Source organism: Mesoplodon mirus, assembly GCF_964341445.2.
Source record: "Mesoplodon mirus genome assembly, chromosome: 15".
In the NCBI taxonomy this organism is placed as follows: Eukaryota; Metazoa; Chordata; class Mammalia; order Artiodactyla; family Ziphiidae; genus Mesoplodon; species Mesoplodon mirus.
Genome location: NC_138991.1, coordinates 68,806,777 through 68,825,645, shown reverse-complemented (window position 1 = coordinate 68,825,645; position 18,869 = coordinate 68,806,777). Strand labels below are relative to the sequence as shown.

The following is an 18,869-nucleotide window of genomic DNA, read 5'->3' as shown; positions in this document are numbered from 1 at the left end:
TGTGTGCGTGCGCACACGTGCGTGCGTGATGTCCCACTCTTTCACATGTAAGTGACCTTCCCCTGCATCTCCCGGATCCCTCTTCCCTTGACATGCCTGTCCCTGAAACTCCAGTGACTTTCGCAGTTCTCAACCATTCTGCTCGCTCTCCCTTCTTTTTTTCTTCACTTTGATTGAAAGAAAATGCTTTGTAGAACTTAAAAGGCAGATGTACACTTGGAGTGGAATATTACTGTTAACAAGTGTAGAAAACTTTATGATGTGAAAGACAATGATCTTACTGCACAATTTTTGTGGAAAAAATAGTATCTAAAACTATGATTTTGAGAATTAGTTGTTTTAAGTAGTGAAATTATTTTTTAAAACCTTGAAATACATCCCTGCATGTTCTGTGTCAATGCCCACAGAAGTGGAAGAATGCCCGCAGCCGGAAAATGCAGCTGCAGCCGAATCCGGCCCCCTGGCAGCAGCCGAGCAGCAGCCAATGGTTCGGAGCAGCAGCAGCCCTGACGTCACGGAGCCACTGTGCTCAGAGGCCCCTCCGGGTACCAGCAGCTTCCCTTACTCACACGGGACCGTAGATTCTGGCCGGGAAGAGGCTGCATGTCTTGTGGCTTTCTACATTTATCCTAACTCTATTTATTTCAAGGGAATTTATAAGTTGATTTGCAAGGATGTGATTTCTGGCAATGAAATATTTTAACTACTTATTTTAATCTATTTATCCAAATTATGTGAGTGTGTGTATGTGTGTGTGTGTGTGTGTGAGAGTGTGTGTGTATGTGTACTTTTTTCAAGTGTGGCATGTTTGAGGACTAGGAAAAAAGTCCAGAGTGGCTGGAGTGGGTGGGAGGTAGAGAAAATTCACCACAGGTGAGGGAGGGCAGCAAGTTTGGGCAGAGGCAGGGAGGAGAGGTGTGAGGGGTGAGGAAAGGGCTGCGAGGAGAAACGTCGACCATGAGAATGGAAGGCTGACCAGACTTGTGAAGAAGTTTATTAGCAGTGTGCAGAGTCTGCTGAGGTTGAAGATGATAACTTGTAATAGCATTAACCCACACAGTTTCTCCAATAGCTTTTAGCAGCAACTGGTGTGGAGGGCAAAGAGGCAGATGGTCAGACCTGTAAACAGTGACTAATGTACTTTACAGTGAAAGCACATGTTTAAACGTATCTGGCAACAGTGAACACACTTATTTAGTTTCATGGGTTAGAGAAGAAATCAACCCAGCCATCCCCTAGTCCTTAACGTCAGGGTCATGCCAGCCTCATCAAATGAGTAGGAAGTATCCCCTCTTAGAAATCCTCTTGAAATAAGAAAATACAATAAAAATAATTTGAGAAATGTATTATCTGAAAGATTTTCTCTTCTCCAAAAGTTTTTGTGTAAGATCATTATGACTTATTTTTCCCCCTTAAATACTTGGTAGAATCCATCGGTTGCTTGGAGTTTTCTTCTAGGAAGATTTTAAAGTACTATTCAAATTTTTAAATCACTATAAGACTATTCATATTTTCTTTTTCCTGTTTTCTTTTGGATAAGTTGTGTTTTTTTCCTAGGAATTTGTTCAATTCATGTATTTTTTTTCTAATTTATTGGCCTACTCATAGAATGAGTAGGCTACTCAGTAGTAGTAGACTACTCATAGAATGTTATCTTTTAAATTACCTTTTGCAGGCTTGGTGGTGATATTCCCTTTTTTATTACTGACACTGGTTATTTCTCTCGCCAGCAACGCTGAGCCACCTCACTGCTTCCTTTCCCAGTCAGCTTGCCTGGCTGACTCAGGCAGCTCTTGTCTGGGACCCCTTCCCCAAGGCTCCGGGACAGGCCTTGTTGCCTGACCCCTGGGTGACGTAACCCAAGACAGTGAAGCTGTCTGTGCGTCAGAGACCAGGTCTATGGAGCAGACGTGATCCATAGGCTACCAGTGTGCTGGGCCCAGATCTCTCTCTTTTGTACATCTTAGGATACTTAAATTTAATAATTACCTACGTATAAAAACCTTTTCCAATTTTACCATCTGAAATATTACTGCTGTTGATTCTCCCCTCTCCCACATCTCTAGGTCAAAAGGTAGAAAATGCACAGAATTTGAGTTCCTCAGAGCCCAGGTCTGTTCAGGAGAACAAAGGACATGAGAAGAAAGAACATGAAGGAATAACAGTAAGATCTTTTCAAAATATATCCATTTGTCATTAAAAATAAACAAATTATTGGCACAATACATAAATTTATTAGTGGTGTGATGCTGTCTTTTAAAACTTTTTTCCATTTGGATGTGTTTTAGGGCCAAATGACCTTGAGGCCTTTTAAAGTCTTGCCTACTTTCTATGTAAAATTACAGTCAAATTACAAAAATAGGGAAAAAATAAACATGAAAACAGAATTTACCATCTGGTCTGTATGTGCCCTTTCTATTTTTAAGGAGCATCCTTACCTGTCAAACAAATGTTCAGGTTCCCTATTCCTGATATCACTTTAGGTTGTAGCCTCCACCTGACATGAGTTCCTAGATAAGTGAGATGCTGCAAAGATCTGTTACAGTTTCTTTTTTTTTTTAATCTAAAATAGCATTTATTATTTTTTTAAAACACAAATTTAAAGTATAAAGAAGAAAATTAAAAAGTAGCCCTGGGCTTCCCTGTTGGCACAGTAGTTGAGAGTCCACCTGCTGATGCAGGGGACACGGGTTCGTGCCCCGGTCCGGGAAGACCCCACATGCCGCGGAACGGCTAGGCCCGTGAGCCATGGCTGCTGAGCCTGCGTGTCCGGAGCCTGTGCTCCGCAACGGGAGAGGCCACAACAGTGAGAGGCCCGCGTAACGCAAAAAAAAAAAAAAAAAAAAAAAGTAGCCCTAACTCATTCATGCAGATAATTCCTATTTATTCATTTTTTAAAATTAGTATATATGAATGGACAACTCAGACATCACTGAAAGGTATAAAATAAACAAAGAAAGTCTCTCCCTACTCTGCCCTGCCTGGAAGCTAATGAGTGTTAAATTTCCTCTGTCTTCATTTCTGTAAAGGACATATACCAGCTTGCACATTCCATATGTATATGTATATTATATATGTATATTTCAATAATCAGATAAAGACCCAGAGGCTCACCACCAGCTTAGGAACTAGAATATCTGCAGTGTTGTTGCCGTGGCCTGTTGGCTTCATCCTGGTCCCTCAGAGAGCAGCTTTCTGTTGGCTTTGTGTTTATTGTGTCCTTGCTTTGCTCTATAGTTTTGCTCAAAATGTATGTATCTCCAAACAATATGACCTTTAGTTTTCCTTATTTTTAAACTTTATAAAAGTGGTGTTATCGCTTTGTTCACTCACTATTATGTATTTCTAAGTCCACATTGCAGCATGTAGCCCTAGTTCACTGCTTTCTTTGCTATATGATACTCCACTGTGAATAGACCACAGCCTACTTTCCCATTGTCTTGTTGACAGACATTTAGATTGTTTCACTTTTTTTTAAATGAAAAATGAAGCTATGTACATTCTTCATCAAGAATGTGAGTGGAATTGATGAGTCACAGAGCAGCATAATGTTGTTCTTTACAAAAGAATGTGTCTTTTTCCAAAGTGATTGTGCCACTTATGTACCAGCAGTGTGTAGAGTTACCATTCATCCACATTCTTGTCAACACTTACTATTGTCAGATTTGAAATCTTTTGAGTCAAGTGGGTGGAAATGGGATCTCATTTTATTTTGCATTTCTCAAATTACTAATAAAGTTTAAAATCTTTCCTTATGTTGATTGGCCATATGTCTTTCATCTGTCGAATGCCTACTGATGTCTTTTCCATTTTCCTATTGATTTCTTTGTCTTCTTCTCTTTTATTTGTACTAATTCTTTATATAATCTGAATATTGACCCTATGTTGGTTATGTTTCTGGCGAATATCTTCTTCCAGTGTCTGGCATATATTTTCACTTTCTCTATGTTGTCTTTTGATGAACAGAAGTTCTTAATTTTGATATTCTTGGTTATCGTTTTTGTGGTTATGTTTTATGAAAAATTTAAAATATCAACTGCACAGGGATAAAAATATTTACCTTGTATTTATAAGTGTTTCAGTTTTGCTTTATACATTTAAGTCTTTCAGCTACCTAGAGTTGATATTTATGGAGTGAGGTGGGGATCCAATTTCATTTTTCTTTCCCCACATGGATAACCATTTCTGGGTCCCATATATTGAATTCATTTTTCCTTTATTAATCTGAATGCTACCTTTCTCTCATATATACTGCTTCCCAGATGTGTAAGGCTTTATTTTGGTGCTTCTTGAATCATTGGTTTCTTTGTCTTTCTGTCTTAATTACCGTAGTCCCCCCACTTCCTTCTTCCTTCCTCCCACCCCTTCTAATGGAAGCTATTTTTCTACTATCTTTTGTCTTTCATTGTTGCTGTTGAGAGGTCTTCTCTTCATCCTGTCTATTTGTTGTTCCTTGTTGTTCTTCATCCTTGTCCTTCAGTTTCACTACAGTATATTTAGATGCATTTCCTTTTGGTCTGTACGTTTGTCCTGTTTTGGATATGGTATGTGTGCCATGTGTCTTTGAATACTTGTTCTTCCATTGCTTCTGGAAAATTCTTGGTAACCATTTCTTCAAATATTGCCTCTTTTTTGTTCTCTCTGCTCTTTCCTTCTGGAATTCTGGGTGGAAATATATTTAGACCTTCTCATTCTGTCTTCCATGTCTCTCAAGCCCCCTTTCGTATTTTCCATTCTCCTTGGCTATGTGGGTGCATTCTGGGTAGTTCATCAGATCTTTCACTCAGTTCAATAATTCTCTCCTTACTCATAAATAGTCTGCTGTTTAATACTTTCATTCAGTATTTTGGTTCAACAATTATACCTTTTGCTTCTGCAAGTTCAGGTTAATTCTTTTCAAGTATATCTTGCAATCTCTCATAATCTCTGTTGCTTGCTCATTTTTGTGATTGCCATCTTTTATTCCTTCAAAATAATCACAGATTGCAATTCTAAATTCTTTATCATTATCTGAAATCAATCTGATATTTGTTGTTTCTGAGACTCTTGTGCATGGTGGTTTATTTATTTCCTTTGCTGTTTGGTGATCTTTGGTTGTGAGTTCCTACCTGGCTCATCTGAATCTACAGAAAACCTGGATATCTGAAGTGATGAAGTTTCACCAGGGCAACATTTGCATTTGTTTCTTCCAGGAAACAGGGAGTGCTACTTTAATCCTGGACTCTTGGTCCTTTTGCCACAGGGAGTGGTAACATTAGATTTACCCCTAAAGTAGCCCCATTTCACTGCCCTGGTTTCAGTTTGCTTTGGGGGGTAGGGAGAGAGTATGGATCACTTGGAGGTTTATTTTACTTCCTGTGAGCCCCAAATTTTTATATAGGTTCCAGTTCTGTAGTTGGAGGACATTTCATCTCTCAGAGAATCAGAAGCAGAAGAGCCCACATTCTGCTTTTCAATTCAGGAAGTATCCTGGGTGTATTTCCACTGTCATATTAGACATAGATCATCCTTCCTTAAGGCTGAGTAATATTTTTTTCATATACTGTTAATCTTCTAAATCTCTTATTTATGACCTACTTCTGTGTTTTAGCTTAATAATTATTCTGTCCTTTAATTATACATCTTAGTCCCCCCTTTTCATGTGTTTGCTTGTTTAATATTCATTCCTTTAGTTGGCTCATGGAATCCCATGTTTTTTGTATACTCTGAACTGGAGGGCCTTAAATACATATCTTCATTTTTGGCTGTATCCTCCATCTCACCAGTTGTGGATTTTTGTTGCACACTTATAGCACATTCTCTTTAGATATTCAGCCCAAAGATGAAAATTAAAATATCAGAAACTTTCTCAAGTTCCTCTATCCATTGTCTGTCCATCCGTCCATCCTCCCTCCTTCCCTCCCTCCCTCGCTCTCTCCCTTCTTTCCTTCTTTCCTTCGTCACCGTCATTCTCATGGTCCCCTAGATTCATATCCTTTTGTGATGAAACATCCACTCCCATGTACAACTCTTATATAAGCTCTCATATAAGCTCTTGACTGTCATTCTGCAGCATTTTTAAATTTATCTTTTCTTCTCCTTTTCTACCATCAAAAGCCATATCTGCTCACTCCTGAGTCACTGTAACAGTTCCATAGCAACTTCTTAACTCTGTCCTGCAGATAAGCTACTCGACTTACCTTTCTGGTTATGTTTTTAATCACAATAAGCTATTGTCTGGAACAGACAGTTGCTCATTTTGTCAATACTGGGTTGAAATTCCTAAGCCTGATGTTGGCGGCCCCCCGGCAGCTGCCTCTTGTAGAAGGTGGTCGCATTTTCTTCCTACCATTTTCACCTGACTGCCCTGCATGGCCTGCTATAATCGGCTTCTTTTCCTGCACATAGAACTTGCTGATTCCTCAGTGCTTCCTGCCCTGAGTCCCCTCCTGCCTTCTCTCTACCACCTCATGTCTGTTGCTTCTTGAACAGCTACTGTCACTGTGAGCCGATCAAGGTAATGCTTTATTCTGCAAACCTTTTAGAGAGAGTTGACTCGCATATTTTGCTACTCTACGTTGTAACCATTTTGTGTAATTTGTGTATGTTTTGTCTTTCCAAGCCAGTTATGTAAATTTTAGAGGATGCGAATTGCCTCACAGTGTTCTAGTCCCCTGTTTTTAAACCACTGTCCAGTGCTGAACGGTGCTCAGGAAAGCCTGCTGCACACATAAGAAGGGAAGCACCGAATGACCTTTGGGAGTCTGGGTGGAGTTTCTGCCTTCCCTGCCAGCACCCTGGCCATCCACGGGGACTTAGGCTTCCTGGAGGATTGTATCCGTTATCCATGTGTGCCAGGGCAGAAGTACGAGTAGAATTTCAAAATAAACGATTTCCATATAACTTGGCACCCCTCCGCAGTAGACCATTTTAATTGGATGTCAACTGACAAAGTAGAAGGCTTAAATTTCAGATCTTGTATAATTTACAATTCAGTTACAGTAATTTGTGAACCCGTATCCTTCCCATGCAAAACGTCATTCAGTTTTTTTGTTGCCCGTTATTATTGTTTGTTTCTTTTTCTTTAGAAATGTGGCCTAGAAACTTACCGGTCTTATAAAAATGAAAACTTCCCTGTACCAAATGCAATATTTCTTTCTGTCTGAAGATCTTAGTACGAAGAAGCAGCAGCCCCGCTGAATTGGACTTGAAGGATGATTTGCAGCAGACGCAAGGGAGATACAGGGGGAGACAGAAGAGTAAGTGGTCTGTGTTCATCCAGCTTCGGCGAGGCTGCATTTTGTTCCCTTTTGACTTTCTAACTCGAATGATATCTTATCATCTGAAGACAGTGGTTGTGAAATGGGACATCTTTGTTCCTGGGATCCCAGGATGGATGGGTGGTTAGTGTGCACATACAGTTGAATAGATCCAGTCAGTTACCTGTACCTTCGAGGCCTGTCTTTCCAGCCCTGGGCCTTTCTCTAGGTGAGAAGCACAGCCAAGGTTGATGTCTGGGTGAGCAGACAGACCCAGAAGGAAAAATGGCCTTCCCCAGAAAGTTTCCCCAGGTTAGGAGCAAAAGCTTCCGAAGTACCTTGAAGTCAATGGCATAAGTATTTAAAAAATAAAATCTGACTGGGATGCTGAGACGTACCATCACACAACTGTGAAATGCAGTCCCTGATACTCCACTTCCCTGAGGTCCACTGCCAGGCCCCCTCCTTCTTGGCGGATCCTGGTGGAGGGCGGAGCAGGGCCTCTTAGGCTCCCCCTTCTAGAGTCCTGGGGCAGTCAAAGTTAGGGACCTAGCAGGTTGGTGCCTGGGACAGCTGTCAGTTTTCTGCAGGTGAAGAACGGACAGCAGATTAGAAGCAGAAGGGCTGGGGGACCGTCAGCGGCAGATCGAAACGCAGCCGACAGAGCTGCAGGCAGAGAGGGCGGATACCCCGAGTCCTTGTGGAGCAGACAGAGGATTTGGGGGGCAGGCTGGCTGGGTCTGTTCTGCGTCAGACTGAATAGCCCTGTGAGGCTTCACAGACTTTGAAAGCATCCTTGTTTCTTGACAAATTAGAACTTTTTGGTGTTTAAAGGGGAGAGTCTCTATTGAAGAAAACCTTTTGTGTGGGACACCTCATCCCCCGGTGATCCTGGGTGATTCACCCCAGGTTCAAGTCTAGACATCGGGCATGAGGTAGAAGGCATCCTGCCAGAATAAACTCACTTCTGTGGTGGAATCAATTCCCCTCCCCTCCTCCACCCACCCCCGTTTTGTAGTTGAATAAGTCACGGTCGAAAGCGTAAGAACTTGACGTGATCTTCTCCGTACCTGGGGGAACTCAGTTAAGACCCCTGAATAGAGTGCTGCTTGGGCTGTAGGTGGCACGGCCCATAAGGACTGCTCGTGCCCCACGCCTGGAACCTCTGTTTCATTGACCAGGAGCCCCACGCAGGCACCTTTTGAGCCCTTGTCCTGAGAACGATTCCTGCTGGGACAGCTGCTTAGTTCCCTGTGTGCTGGGATTGTGGACGTGCCGGTTCCCTGCTCTTGGCTGTCTCCGACTGTGTCTCCCATTGTGCCAGGTGACAGTGTCAGCAGTGACCCTGCTCTGGGCTGCAACACCGAGGCAGAGCCGTCCCTGAGCCCGTGGCAGATGTGCGAGGAAGACCCGGAACTGAACACGCCCACGGATGCTGTGACTGACTCCGATGCCCGCCACTGGTTACAACTCAGTCCCACTGATGCTTCCAACCTCACAGGTAACCAACTGCGTCTTTGGGAAGAGGTGCCGGTGCTAACACCGGTTGGGAGATCCCAGGGTTTGCCAGTTGCAAGAACTCTAGGGGTCCCTCAGCACAATGATGGGGGTTCCCTCCTCCCACATGGGTGTGCCGGCCCCAACCCCCTGTTCATAATCAGTCGTGAATTCGCAGAGTCCTGTGTGGAGAGGGTGCTGAATCAGTGGCCAAAAAAGGAGGAGGCCTGCCATGCCGACACCCACTGTCCACCGTGGGAGGAGGTCTCTGATATTCATGCCAAGGCTTTGCGATCCGTGACCAAATGTGATTTACTCTGGAAACAGAGAAGAGTGATTTCTCCAACTGACATGTGTCCTAAATCCAGGATAAGTTAAAGAATTTGGATAGCTCATTGATTACTATTTTCTTTAACTTGACTGTAGAATGTTTGATATATACAGGATAAGTTGTGAGGCATGTGTAAGTTATGGACTGTAGTAATCAAATGAACACCAGCCAACCTGCACCCCGTGTAAGAAGTAGAACAGCTGCCCCACCAGTGAGGCCCCAGCAGGCCCTTCTCAAGTCCTTCCCCTCCCGTCCTCCTGTGACCCTGTCCCCAATTCTTCTTAAAATCATGCCCTTAACTTCTTTATAATTTTACCACAATATCTGTCTCCTCAAACACTATATCATTTAATTCTCGTTTTAAGCTTTTGAAAAATGTTGTCATATTCTGTATTTTTTGCAACTTTTTCCCCTTGAGTATCTGTATTTCTAAGATTCATGAATAGATTCCAGAGCCGAACTTTCTGGGTCTGCATCCAGGCTCTGCCAAGGAATTGCGGGGTGGCCTTGAGCCAGTGAATCTCTCTGTCCTTCAGTTCCTTTTCTGTAGAGTGGGGATAGTAATAGTCCGTATTATGGGTTGTTGCAGGAATCAGTGAGTGAGCATCTGAGTCAGGAGCACAGAGCAGTGTGTGTGGAAGCACTCTGCAGTTTTAGCTATTCACACACACGCACACACGTCCTGTGACCCTGGGAAAGTGAACCTCTAAAGGCTCAGTTCCCTTACCTTGTGACAGGTGAGGACGGGGACACCAAGAGAAGTTGGGTTTTTGTTTTGCTTTGTTTTGCTAAGTGTCAGGAGTGACTAGCGTTCTGAGGAGCTCAGTGAGGGCGCTGCCGACCACGGCCACTTCCCTCCTGGCCCGCTGCGTTCCTGCATCCATAGGCGTCCTTGATGAGAACAACACAGCAAACCACAAAGCACGTGTTGAGTAAAAAGTGGTATTAAAATGCTAAAAATCACTTTAAAATTAGAAGTAAAGGCAAAACTTTTAACTTTGTTTTTGTTTTTTTTAACCAAGCAAACTGGTTTTCACTAATTACGGTATAAAATTTAACCAGTCCCAGATGTTTTTGGAAATTCCTAACAGAGTAACATAAAAACTTCATAAAATTTAGTTTTGGGTAAAACTTAGTGTTGGATAAAATCTTTTATCTATGAGGTAGATAAGACCAAGGAGAATATCTTAATGTGTATTTAATGTGTATCTTAATTAAGACTAGAAAAACGAGCAAAGAAAACCAAACCAGTTAACTGTAAATGAGTAACGCATTGCCTTATAATGCTGTATATGCCATCCTTAAGAGATAGTGGACATTTTTGGTCTAAATATTCACACCTGCCAGTGGTAGAAGCCTTGCAAAATCAATGAAAGAATGATTGGCAAATCCATGTGCTGACTTTTATAAATTATTGGGTAGTATCGATAATTTGTGCTTCTCAAATGTGTGGTTCTTTTGGAAATGATTTAAAATTCTTCATATATATAGTGATACATGTGTAATGTGTAATGACATGTGTAATGATTTTGAATAATAATACCATAAACTTATAAGGGATTTAACAGTTTACAAGGAACTTTGAGGCATCCTCTTTGATTTTTATGGTAAGCAGGCCAAGTCATACAAATTCTGTTCTAGGGATGGAGAAGCTGAGACCCAGAGAACCGTGTTGTCTCGCTGGGAAGTAAGTCCAGAGTTGGAACTGGCTTCCATAGTGTTCTGACTCCAAATGCAGCGCTGTGCCTACTCCTTTCTTCTACGCTGCTGTTAAAATTACAGCTGTAAACCCTTCTGAACTATTTGAGAATTATTAATACATTTATGGAATAAATGGCTTCTTTGGGTCCAATATACAGATTGTCCAACGGAAATCATCATCGTGGTACTATCAAAGGCAATACTGAATTTTCAGTAAGTTGAATTTACTTAAACAAGGACTAGTTTAATTAGTTTTATTGAAAGGAAAGAAAATTGGGTGATTACATCTTTTGTCTGTCCTCTGGAAAGATTAGTTCTGATCCCGTTTCAGAGTGTGCATGGGACCGCTCAATTTAATAAACTCGTGTGAGGTAATTTTATATGATGCACTCTCTGTTGTGATTAACTCCTACAAATACTTAGTTCTTCTTTGAAATTCTAATATCGAGAATCAGTACACTCAGTTCAATAGTTCATCTTGTCATCTGTGAAGAGGACAAACCGTAATATGATAAGGTTTAAGGATTATCGCAGTTCTGAATTTAACTTTCTGTTCTTAGGAGAACAATTTCTTCATAAATGGACAAAATAAAACTCATGTTACCCTGATCTCCAGGACACACAAAGACAGTGGTCCAACAATTTGAGTGTGTCTCTGTTTCTCGTTGAATAATCCTACCAGTTGTCAAATGCTTAGAATAATAAACTGCTTCTAAAATCTTAAATTCCTTTATCATTGGCAAGCTAACAGTTCAGTTTTATATTTGCTTTCTTAGTTAAATCATTTCATGTTTTCTGAGAATAACAGCTAAATTTATGGTGCACTGTTTTACAATGTGTCTGGGATTTGTATGGCAAGACATGGAGACATGGAGATGATTGTCATGAAGGAAGAAGTTTATAGAAATAGGGGCACGACATGCCATGCAGGGGGGCACATGGGGAGGCACCAGGGTTAGGGGCAGGAAGAGAGGGGAAGACGTGGGCAACGGCCTTTACTGTCGTTTGCACGGGAAAGGGAAGGCAAGGCAGGCTATGCAGACTCAGGAGCGGCTAGTTGGGATAATTTCAGCAGACCCTAGAGCACAGACACTGGCCCTGGTTGCCTGGTGCTGGACCCCATGGTGATGAGGGCACAGGGACATCCCCTTGATGGCAAGGCAAGAGCTGGACAGAGGAGGTAGGTGGGAGGCCTGGGTTTGGGACTGTGGGGTTTGCATGTGGGAGACACACTCCCTGGGGAGTTGTTTGCTATCTCTAGGAATTGGCTAACCCTGGGATGGGCAGTCCCTTCCTGGTCAAGGAGGCCCCAGATGCCAGAGCATCAAGAATACCAAAAACAAGAAATTAGAGTTGACTCATGCATAAGTTTTGTTCTGTTGAGCTTATGATTTTCTAGGGGGGGTTTTTTGTTTGTTTTTTGTTTTTTTTGCTGTACGTGGGCCTCTCACTGCTGTGGCCTCTCCTGTTGTGGAGCACAGGCTCCGGACACGCAGGCTCAGCGGCCATGGCTCACGGGCCCAGCCGCTCTGCGGCATGTGGGATCCTCCCGGACCGGGGCACGAACCCGTGTCCCCTGCATCGGCAGGCGGACTCTCAACCACTGCACCACCAGGGAAGCCCTAGGGGGGAGTATTTTTGACTCTATAGGTAAGAATCAGTATTGCTGTTGACCTCATCTCTTATTTATTAGCAAATAAGCTTATAGTCTAGAAATACTGAATTTGATGCTATAAGAAATAAAAAGATGAATAAGTCATAGCCATGACTGACTTACGAGCTTACCAAAAATAAGACATCTATCCTGATAAGGACAAATAACACAATAAGTACTATGTGATTTACTTAAAAGGAGTTTTAATCACAGGGATAGACAAATAGACTAAGGGGGTGGAGTATAAAATACATACTGGATCCACGCAGGCACGGCGTCCCGATACACGAAAGAGACAGCATTCCAGGTCTGCCAAGGGACAAATGGACTGCCCCACAAAGGCCTGCGGGACCATATTTAGCCCCAGGGCAGAAAATGGGACAGATTCCCTGCCTCCCACCTTGCCCACAGCCAGGTCCCTAAGGATAAAATACTTAAATGTGAAAAGGAAAACTTAAGAACTTTTGGAAGAAAATATCCTCTGAAAATATGTCTAAGACCTTGGGGTAGGGAAGGCTTTCTTAAATGGGATGAAAAAAAAAATGCTAACCGTAAGAAACGTGTCAGTCATTAATTCAACTTCAGCATAAGGAAAACTTTCTTTTCATTGTCAGAGAAACTTTAAGAACTCAGGGTTAGCAGAACGCTGCAGGGCAAGGGCCAGCTCTGGTGCTCCTTCCTTTCCAGGTGCCTGTCAAATCGCTGATAGGTTTTAAGATAAAGTTCCGAAAGAAGTGGTTTTCAACATTTTGCTTTAGTTGGGGAAGGGTCAGTGGTGTCCCCCCCCACCCCCCGCTGCAAGGTAAGCTTCAGGGGCGAGATTGTCGTTGGTCGTTGGTCACTGGTCCTGTTCACAGCTGATTCTTGGCTCCCAGGACAGTACATAGCAGGAGAGGAATAGCCAGTAAATACTTGAATCAGTGAATGAATAAGCTTTAAGCTGCAGGCTGTTGTTTGATTTAGCTAAAAACAGCAATGAAATTTTAACCTTTTTTTGATAATAAAAAATATGTACGATTGCGTTTCCAAGTCTCTCTTGTTTAGTATATTTATCACAGCCCTGCCTCTAGATGTTGTTATCAAAATCCTTTGACCATTTCTGCTTTTAATTATCACTTCTGCTTTTAATTATCACTGTTACCTGCCACCAAAACCATTCACAGGAATAGTCTGTCAGCATCCTCTGCCGTTGCAGACATTTTTGGCATTTCCACCAGGCTTTGATCTATTTTGAAAACATAAAACATTCTAAAGAAAAATAACGATGAGAAGTACCGTGGGGTTGCTTGCTCACCTTTGTAATCTTTAACATGAATGTTGCGTGTGCCTGGGAAGCAGATGAGGAAGGAGAAAGAGGGTCAGGCCGCAGTGACGGTCAGCAGAGCGCCAACCTGTGTCTTCTCCGCTTTCAATCATCAAAGTCTAGGCCTAATTTTTCTGGTCCCAGAATTAAGGTGTTTCTTTTGAGCCTTTGGGTTTGTGCCTTTGGTTAAGTTTTCACCTCAAAAGGGAAAATCATTTCCAAAGCACCAGCTATGTTTCATCAACCCTCCACCAAACCTACACGAGACTGCTGCTGTGTGAAGTCGCCCTTGGGTCCTAAGTGCCTGTTTTACAGATTACCAAGACTTATCTCATGGCTAAAATCCTTTGCATATTTGCAAAGTTCTGAACTTTAGATTGCTCCTGTATTAAAGTCCTGTATCTGTTGGGAGAAAGACGATATAACTTTTATTTGTTTGCAAGACTTCCTACTTTAACAACAACAAAAAAATGTTAATGTCTCTATAGCATTTAGTAATAATGGAACAAAAAGATGCTAGGCTAGCATACTAGCTTGCTCATGAAAAAGAAAATGAACTAAGTGTTTGGTGTTTTTTTAAGGTGAACATGAAATTTTCAGAAATCTCTCAAATCCCAATTCTTAATTAAGTGCTGCTTCACTGAGGAACCATCTACATGCAAAATGTCAGCATCTGTTCTGTTACTTATGCCATGAGTGGAATAATTTTGGGTAAAAACATTTCAACTCATTAAAAATTTTTTTCACAGTAATATTGAGCATGTAATAGTTTCAAATACCTCGAAAAGACTCCCTGTGTTTTGATAATGTGATGGGGGATGCTACCTAGAATTTTATCACTGAGGAATACATTTTTCTGAGAGCAAAGCAGTATTGAAACATTCTTTTTTTTGGAGGGGGGGATCCTTCCATAACTGAGAATGTGTTTGCTGGCAGGTAGCAGGGAGGTGTAGGTGATAAGACACCTGAACTCTGTTTCCTTGGAGCTCTCATTCAAGGGAAGTCCCAGCCTGACTAGAAGGCTGGAGGCTAATCTCCACCTCAGATGGCTGCATTTTGGGGGTGATGGTTGGGGATGGAGCAAAGCTCTAAGTCACTGAGTCCCCTTACTTTTTTTACCCCTCAAGGAATTAAAGACTCATGGCATTCTTCTTGAGAAAAATAAATGCTGTATTATGCTGCTTGTTCACTTGGGAACTTAGGTTGGTTTATAAGGTTCATTTGAAGCTTCAGCAAACCTTCTTGGACTGACAGATGCTTGATACTGCACGCATTTTACAGAGTAAATGTGAGGAGGACGAGCCTGTCTTCTGAGGTTTTGTAAAAGTCAGTCTGAGAGCCCAGAAGGCCCGTAATTAGGCTTTTGCTGTCTATGCAGGCTCACTGTGTGGGATTCCGGCTTGGATTATCTGTGTCACCTCAGTTGATTGTATGATACGGATGTGGGAAATACAGATGTGTTTTGCTCTAAGAAGGAACAGTGCTCCTGGATTTGGGAAGATCTTTCCATGACAACATGTACCATCCGTATCAAATCCTCTGTTTCAGGGTCTTGGCATCTTTCCATAATGAATATATTGATAATAAGCTGTCAGCAGCTGTCTCGGGCACAGTGCGGGAAGCGCACGGAGCCCGCCCTGGATTTACCTCGGCCCCTCCTCCACCCACTCCTCCTGGTCCTCGCTGGCTCTGCTCATCCCTCTACTTGAGCTCCTCGCATCCCTAGACTGTGCTCCCATTTCTATGGTTAGGCCCCAACAATATATGCACCCAAGATGATGCTCAGCGGTGGATAATGGTTGCCACTATGTCTGGGTGGGACACAGCTCTTTAAACCCCCTCCAAAGATTCAAAAGAGAAGCAAAGCAGAGGTGACTTAAACGGAAAGCCAAAAGTAAGATGTGAGAGATAAAAATCAAATAAATCAGCAACTACAATAAAAATAAACAATTTAAACTTGCACTTCAATTCAGAAACTCTTGGGTTAGGTTGAAGACATAAAATCCAGCCATATGATGTTTACCAGAGGTACCCCTAATACATAATGTACAGGGAGATCCTAAGTAAATAAATAAACACATTGATACATAGGAAGAAAGGCGGACCAGGGGTGTAGCTCTGTGTATGTCAGTCACATAAACTTTAAAGCAGAAGTCATTTATTAGTGACAGCAATAATTCTGAATTTATATGAACTTCATAGCCTCCAGATTATATATGAAGCAAAATTTGACAGAATTACTAGGAGCTACTGATAAAACCATAATCATAGTAGGAAATTTTAATATCAGCTCTCATTAACAGATGAGTTAAGCAGAAAAAATATTAAAATAGAGATTTACACAATACAATTAATCTTGATTGAATGTAGATCTATATGTATAAAATTTTTTGAACTTAATTTAAAAATACCTGAGATTTTTTTTTAAAGCACATGGAACATTTACAGAAATTGACCAGTTAGATCATTAAGCAAGCCTCAACAAATGTCCATGATTTGAAACTATATTACATTCCATGAATGTGATGAAATAAATTCAGAAGAACAAAAAGAAAACGACATTAAGAAACTAAAACTGCATTTCAAATAAATTAAGTCCAAAAAGAAATCAAATTGTGAACTGGAAAATATTTCAAATTGACTACAACGAAATGTAGCTGAGTACTGATATGGAGGAAAATATGTGGCCTTAGGTGTGTACACTAGAAGTGAAAAACACTAACTTATTCAAAGTCTTATTCAAAAAATTAGGAAAAGAATGGCAGCAGAATAATATACAGAAGTTGACAAAAAAGGAACTAATAAAGCTAAGTACATAACATACACTAGAAAGCAATATAGAAAACAAAGACCACTCTTTTTTTTTTTTTTTTTTTTTTGCGGTACGCGGGCCTCTCACTGTTGTGGCCTCTCCCGTTGCGGAGCACAGGCTCTGGACGCGCAGGCTCAGCGGCCATGGCTCACGGGCCCAGCCGCTCCACGGCATGTGGGATCTTCCCAGACCGGGGCACGAACCCGTGTCTCCTGCATCGGCAGGCGGACTCTCAACCACTGTGCCACCAGGGAAGCCCAAAGACCACTCTTTAAAAACATGAATAAAATAGACAAATAGGCAAGATTGATCAAGGAAAAAATATTGGGATTGCAAAAGGGAACAGAGCTACAAAAACAATATAAAATTAAAAAATAATACAATAGGTTAATTCTAATAGAGTTATTTAAAATTAAGAGGACAATTGCTAGCTTTACTGAAGCTTCAAATAAAAGAGAAACTCTCTTTTTCAACCTGTTTCAGACAGGTTGAAACTCTCCAGAGTTAATAATTTTTCACACAAAAAAATTTCAAGTATTGGAACGCTGCTGACTCTAAAATTACAAAGGAAACTACAGGAAAGTGAGCACTTTTCCAACACAGAATTCTGTACCCAGCCGAAGTCTGAATTACAAGTCACGGACCCAAGACTTTCAGACATGAGGACGTGCGCCTTCCTCAGGCAGCCACAGGAAGACATGGTCCACTAAAAGCGAGAAGCAAGCAGAGAAATAACATGTGCCATTTGTGATTCTGGTCTTAAACAAGAAATGTAAACGTGTTCACACGAAAGCCTGTATGCAATTGTAGCTTTATTTATAATCACCAAAACCAGGAAACTCTCCAGTGTCCTTCGTCAGGTCAATGGATAAACTATGATACCTGTGGATACACAACCCCATGGATGAATCTCTCAAATAAACGCATTATGCTAAGTGAAAGGAACCAGATAGAAAAGCTGCTTACTATAGGATTCCATTTATCAGACATTCTGGAAACTGCAGAATGTAGGGACACTGTAGGGACAAAAAACGGCAGTGCTTGTCTGGAACAGAGGTTCGGGGAGGGGACTGACTGTGAAGGGGCACTTGTGGAGTGAAGGGGCTATTTCGTATCAATTACGGTGGCAGTGTGTGGTGACAGTTACACCATCGTGTACCTTTCCTACAAGTCCTTGAATCCAAGAAGGGTAAAATTTATTATAAGCAAATTATACCCCCCCCATAAACCTGAGTGAATAGTAACAGCCACCACAAATGTCACTCCAGCCATGAGGCCTCCCCAGCCACCTTTTTTCATGGCCGTGTTCCCTACCTATCCTGCTCAAGTTCTCCTCCCCACCCCCCTGCTGCTTTATAAAGCCCTTCACAGGGTCTCCAGGAACTGTTCTGTCATCTCTGGGCTGTTGTCCTTTTAGTTGGAAAGGAGCAGAATCATCTAACCTGTCCTCATGGAGCCCACTTTTCTGTCCTTCCAAGTTGTCAGCCATTTCACACTTGATCTTATTTTACTCTGAACACGTAAATTTTCAAGCACAGGTAATTTGCATTACAGAAGAAAAAGGCTGTAACAATGAAATCAAAATTGCATTTACAGGGTTAACACACATCTTTCCCCACAGATAGCAGCGAATGCCTTGCTGATGACTGTAGCATAATCGCTGGGGGGACCCTCACGGGTTGGCACGCAGACTCGGCCGCCGTGTTATGGCGAAGAATCTTGGGAATCCTAGGAGACGTGAATAATATCCAGTCACCCAAGATCCATGCCAGAGTGTTCGGCTATCTCTATGAACTCTGGTACAAGCTAGCGAAGGTGAGTCCTCCCATCACCTTTTATTCTAATACGGGAACATAGCTTTATCACTTGACATAAAAGCTGTGTTGCACGTAGCTTCTGAACAGAAGTTTAGATGTTTAGACAAAGTACATTTGATGACCCAAGAATAAATAATAATACTTATAGTTTGGTCATTTTATAAATGCCTAAGAGTTATCTCGTTTAATGTGCAAGTAGACTGTTACTATGGGATATTAAAGAATGGGATAGTATACACTACTTTTAGTTACTCTCTTTATAAAGTGATACTGGTTTTATTGTACAAAATTTGAAGAATGTAGAAAAATGCTAAGAAGACAATCTCACCATCCACAGAGAAAACCAATATTAATATATAATCTTATTTCTGTGGATAAACATATTTTTATAAAAGTACTGTCTTAGAGTCCATACAATTTTCATTCTGGTTTTTGTTTTTGTTTACAACATACATTTTCCCCATGTTAGTACTTTTTTTTTTTTTTTTCCTGAAAACACAGTTCGTGTTTGTACAG

At 41.5% G+C, this 18,869-nt stretch overlaps 1 protein-coding gene across 6 annotated transcripts in view; it reads left to right on the top strand.

The window, feature by feature from the left end:
- The window catches only part of RALGAPA2 (Ral GTPase activating protein catalytic subunit alpha 2), a 284,049-nt gene that overhangs the window by 107,105 nt on the left and 158,075 nt on the right, over positions 1 to 18,869 (top strand). For all 6 annotated transcript variants that reach the window (XM_082643726.1, XM_082643727.1, XM_082643725.1 and 3 more), the window contains 5 exons: positions 408 to 545; positions 2,067 to 2,164; positions 7,148 to 7,238; positions 8,563 to 8,739; positions 18,158 to 18,351. In XM_082643726.1, coding sequence (XP_082499852.1) covers positions 408 to 545; positions 2,067 to 2,164; positions 7,148 to 7,238; positions 8,563 to 8,739; positions 18,158 to 18,351 — 698 coding nt within the window. The remainder of the gene's footprint in view (positions 1 to 407; positions 546 to 2,066; positions 2,165 to 7,147; positions 7,239 to 8,562; positions 8,740 to 18,157; positions 18,352 to 18,869) is intronic.